Below are 5,482 nucleotides of genomic sequence, written 5' to 3'. Positions count from 1 at the left end.
GTATTTTGAGGCTTCAGAGTGCCGCGAAACGAACATTTACATACAGTACCTTATATACAGAATGTAAGACTCTTTAAACCATACTTACTCTTCTGAGACAACAAATGTAATTTTACACATTAAGCCAATGAATACGAATATTTTACTTACCAAAGTTGTATTCTAGTAAAATGTCCAAACTTTGAGGAGAAACTGACTAGAATGTCTGACGGCCTTCTTCTCTCTTCAACAGCCTTCACGAGAATGACGAGATCTCGCGATAAGTGATGTTGTGAACGTGATATTGCTATTGAATTGAGTCAACAAATTTTTTTTAGTTATGAGGACAAATAACCTAGTTCAGTCAACTTTCAAACTAGTTGAGACACTGAAAACTTAAAATTTTTAGTTGAATGAACAAATTCACTAACTGCAAGTTGTGTCAACATAAAAAAATTAATTGAAACAACTAAACTGCTAAATAATTTTTTACAGTGTGCTTAGATTATTTGATGAGAAATATTTGAGTTCATATCATATTAAGACGTCAGACGTCTTATTACAGTTTTTGGTTTCTCAGCAAATCACAGTTTGAAACACTGTTAAGATGTTTTATGAAACTTTAGCCATAGCTATAATTTATATACAGCTACAGCTATAATTATGTGTAATTTTTCATAAATATTTGACCTCTGAATGTATTCAAGAGAGACATGTAATAATAAACAGGTTTTATTATTTACATATTATTTACAGTATTTCAAGGATTTATTTTAAACAGGTAGTTTGACTGTGATCATGTAATTAATATGTCCAAATAATTGTATTTATTTCCTGTGATTTGTGGTATTTTTGGTTAATGTACAGTATTTTAATTAGGTGTTTGGTTTAATAAGCATCATTTTGGAAACACAGTCTCTTGCAATCACTTAAATAAATATAATTCAGAAAATATAGTCCCACAGACAAAACTTAATTCACCACAAGAAGCTAGTAAGATAATAAATTAACTTGTTTTAAAAATGTGATGCATTTTGTTTGTTTTATTCTTGAAGAGCTGTCCTACAGGTGGCGCTGTTTGCATAAAGAAGCATAAATGGGATGCTGCTTTCTAGTTTGTCCAAAAGACGAAATCTTAAAAGGCAGCATAGTATTAATGTCTACCTAGGGGGCACACCATACGATGCTGTCTATATAGAAAGTACACTAGGTTTTGGAATGGAGTCGTTCTGTATTGTTATTGGTCGCTGGAGACGAGACCCGAATCCGAGTCTGATGTGGCCGACATCTCCTCAAACTTCTGAATCACGGCCCTCACCGATCCGAATGGTACGTCCCGCCTCCAGCGCACACTTCCCACCCCTCCTGGACCCCGATAGGCAGAGCTGTGGCTGAGAAAGACGTGATTGGGCGGCGGCAGGCAGGGGCGGAGCTTCAGTCTTCCCTGACCCAGCTGAAGAGCAGGACGGAGGGGGACACTGAAGTGGGAGGGGACAGCGGCGAGAAACTCTTGAGTTACCGGATTGTGGAAGGTGATCGAAGCCCCGCCCACATTTAGAAACACGCCCACTGTTTTCAGCTGAGGAGGAACGGAGGGGAGGAGCTCACGCCGTCCGTCAAATACTGCGTGAAACGCAGAGTCACGTCTCTCGAACCACCAGCCACGCCCATCACATGATGACATCACTCCTGAGGACGAGACAATGGGACAAGGGTAAGAGGACAAAGGAGGACTGAACTGTTTTTGAAGAAATCATTACTGTAAAGACTGACAGCTGAAGGTCCACAGCGGCTTGGTTAAGGCCCGCCCATGAAGCCATTGACCGACGTGTCAAACAACCAATCACAGTTCGTTTCGTTCAGCGTCACGTTTCGGAGCATGGAAATGTCGCCATAATAACAGACCAGTGTGTAAACTCTCTGAGGTGTTTTAAAGATTTTGTGCCGCGAACTAAATCTTTCACATACTTTTGAAACTTTTTAGTTTAAAAAAAAACGTAAAAGGCAAAACGTTAAATAACGCGCCACACACGCATCCCGGAAATCCTGTATTATTCAACCAATCCGATGAAGACTTCGAAACTCCTGAAGTGTTTCCACTTTTGTGTGCCGTATGCATTAGACGTTTAGACAACTGTTCGTGGACGTGACGTCTGAGGCTGAGACTACATAAATCATAATATTAATTAAATTGCACAATATGAACACAAGGGGGCAGAAAAGTCTCGGAATACAAGTGCCATTTTGCACTTTTGCCCATTTTGTCAATTTTAATATCTGTATAAGTATTTTAATTAGATTTTATTTTCATATTTTCTGATTACATTTTCATTTTATTTTAAGGTTTAGTAATTTCCATGTGTGTGTTTTTTTCGTTGTTGTAATTATTTGTATGATCATCATTAATATTAAAATATGTCTATTTAACTTTTTTATTATGTTTTAGGTAAGTTTTAGTACATTTAGGTAGTAATTTATTATTATTAAGTTATTATTATGAACTTTAAACAACACCCATGTTACATAAACAAAGATAAAAAATGTTGCCTTGGCAACAAGCTGAAATAAAATTACTTTTTCTTATTTAAAACCTTTTTATTACTTTAGATAAAATAAATTATAGAATAATAGTAGTAATATTGTCTAAGTAATAAATGTAATGAAAATTTGTGCTATTGTAGAATCCCAACACTATTAGAGTTGTTATGAATAGTTTGTATTAGTTTTATATATAAATATATATTCATTCCATTTTAATTTTTGTTAAATTTTTTGTCATTGGGCTATATTTTTTAATATTTTTTTGTAATTATTTTAGTACTTAAAGATTAATAAAATAATTAAGAATTTTTTTTGTTAGTGTTCCTGTAGCTCAGTTGGTAGAACATTGCGATATCAAGCGCATGGTTGTGGGTTCGATTCCCCGGGAACACATGATAGGTTAAAATTCATAGTCTGGATGCACTGTACCTCGTTTTGGATAAAAGCGTCTGCTAAATGCATACATTTTTAATTTAATTTTAAATTTATTTAACTATAATATGAAAAAAAAGTAATGTCTTCAGATTTTTTTAAGTCCCACACTTCTCTAAAAGAGGTGTATTTCCTCACACGACTGGTCTTATTTTATTTATTGAAATGTCTTCATATATGCATCACCAGCACATCAAATATGATCACTGAAAGCTGTTCTCTCACCGATCCTGTAGATGGCGCTGTTGCAGACGTCCACCTCCCAGTAATACTGTCCTCTGGAGACACTCACACTGCCACACACCTGAGGAAGAGGACAGGAGTCCTGATCCCTGCAGTCAAGTGATGAGATCATGTGACCCCTGAAGGAGACCGTGAGGGCGGAGCTTGAGAGGTGAAGCGACGAATCAGAGCAGGAGGAATCGAGGGTGAAGAGCAGACCTACAGAAGAGAGTTACTGATCTATCACACTGGATATTTTCTATTATGCAGAATATGGGCTTGTCCTTATTTTCCTTATTGACTTAATATTTAATCAGACTCCAAAATTTTCACCAAAATAAAAATACTAGTGTGTAGTATGCAGTATTTACTTTAGTGTGCACTGTGCAGTATGTACTGTAGTGTGCACAATTCAGTATGCACTTTAGTGTGCACTGTGCAGTATGTACTGTCGTGTGCACTGTGCAGTATGCTGTAGTGTGCAGTATGTATTGTAGTGTACACTGTGGAGTCATACTCTAGTGTGCACTGTGCAGTATGCACTGTTGTGTGCACTGTGCAGTATGCATTGTAGTGTGCAGTATGAACTTTAGTGTGCACTGTGCAGTGTGTACTGTTGTGTGCACTGTGCAGTCATACTCTAGTGTGCACTGTGCAGTATGCACTGTTGTGTGCACTGTGCAGTATGCATTGTAGTGTGCAGTATGAACTTTATTGTGCACTGTGCAGTGTGTACTGTTGTGTGCACTGTGCAGTATGCACTGCAGTGTGCAGTATGAACTTTAGTGTGCACTGTGCAGTAGGTACTGTAGTGTGCACTGTGCAGTCGTACTTTAGTGTGCAGTGTGCAGTATGCACTGTAGTGTGCAGTCGTACTTTAGTGTGCAGTATGCACTGTAGTGTGCAGTATGAACTTTAGTGTGCACTGTGCAGTATGTACTTTAGTGTGCAGTGTGCAGAATGCACTGCAGTGTGCAGTATGAACTTTAGTGTGCACTGTGCAGTAGGTACTGTAGTGTGCACTGTGCAGTCGTACTTTAGTGTGCAGTGTGCAGTATGTACTTTAGTGTGCAGTATGAACTGTAGTGTGCACTGTGCAGTATGTACTTTAGTGTGCAGTATGAACTGTAGTGTGCACTGTGCAGTATGTACTTTAGTGTGCAGTGTGCAGTATGCACTGTAGTGTGCAGTATGAACTGTAGTGTGCACTGTGCAGTATGTACTTTAGTACTGTGCAGTATGCAGTACACTAGTGTTCCTTTCTGAAAGTCTCACCTGAAACGGATTGTTCCATTTCCTCTTCAGAAAGATCCACACTGCCATCTACAGGACAGAGACAGCCATGAAATAGAATATAAAATTAAAAAAGGTTTAAATACACTAATGCTAATTAAATGTGATAAATAATATAGAAACAAAGATCATTGAAAATAAATAGTTTTCCACTAAGATGTTAATAAGTTAAGATATTAAGATATTTAATCTTAGTTTGCATTTAATTAGCATTGTAAAACAATAATAATAATAGTAGTAAGTAGTAAATTAAGTGCTAATTTAATTTTAGTTTAGTGAAAGCAAGATTTATTTTCAAATATATGAAGACACCATGTTGTATGTCTTAATTTTTTGAGTAGCAATATTGAGACAATGTAGACACATTTATCATCCCAACTGCACAACTGATTCATACTGTATGCTATTTTTGAGAATAAGTATGCAGTACAGTATGCAACAGCAATATAATAACAGACACTAATATTCATTTATTGATATTCACTAATTTTCCGTTTTTACAAGAGCACTTTATATGCAATACATGCTATTTGGAATAAAACGTAATATTGATGATATCATTTCTGTCTTTATTCTCTTGACTGTTTTGGATAAAATAATATAGTATGCACATTAGCTACTGTTTTCAGACTCTTTCGCATGCTGTTTTTAAGAAATAGCATGCACTACACTCACCCGTCTCCCATCTCCGTTCATCATGCTTCCCTCTCTCTTCAGGGTCAAAGGTCACTGTGGGGTCAAAGGGCAGACAGGTGAGAGCAGATGACCAGTCGAAGCAGGGTAGTTCAACGCCATGACGACAGATCGGACAGAGAACGACTGGATGGGAGGAGAAGGCCACGCCCCTGACCCCACCCCCATGTTGACCAGGCCCCGCCCCTTCGGTCAGACAACGGCCACATAGAGTGTGAGAGCAGGGCAGAATCAGAGCAACGTCAAAACCACGAGCACATAACGGACAGACGGAGAGAGAGACACACTTCTCCTCGTCTGTGTGTTCACTCGCAGGTAGATC

General features: G+C 37.9%; 1 protein-coding gene across 1 annotated transcript in view; it reads right to left on the bottom strand.

The window, feature by feature from the left end:
* Positions 1–498: 498 nt before the first annotated feature.
* The window catches only part of LOC113088742 (ret finger protein-like 4B), a 5,334-nt gene continuing 350 nt past the window's right edge, over positions 499–5,482 (bottom strand). Inside the window, exons 1-4 of the mRNA XM_026255810.1 lie at positions 5,143–5,482; positions 4,450–4,497; positions 3,178–3,393; positions 499–1,668 (exon numbers count right to left, since the gene is read on the bottom strand). The exon at positions 5,143–5,482 is cut by the window's right edge and continues 350 nt beyond it. Of these exons, the coding sequence (XP_026111595.1) occupies positions 1,217–1,668; positions 3,178–3,393; positions 4,450–4,497; positions 5,143–5,482 (1,056 nt within the window). The 3' untranslated portion in view covers positions 499–1,216. The remainder of the gene's footprint in view (positions 1,669–3,177; positions 3,394–4,449; positions 4,498–5,142) is intronic.

This window comes from Carassius auratus, unplaced genomic scaffold (assembly GCF_003368295.1).
Source record: "Carassius auratus strain Wakin unplaced genomic scaffold, ASM336829v1 scaf_tig00046954, whole genome shotgun sequence".
In the NCBI taxonomy this organism is placed as follows: Eukaryota; Metazoa; Chordata; class Actinopteri; order Cypriniformes; family Cyprinidae; genus Carassius; species Carassius auratus.
The sequence above is the reverse complement of the archived record's forward strand: the minus strand, read 5'-3'. Positions and strand labels throughout refer to the sequence as shown.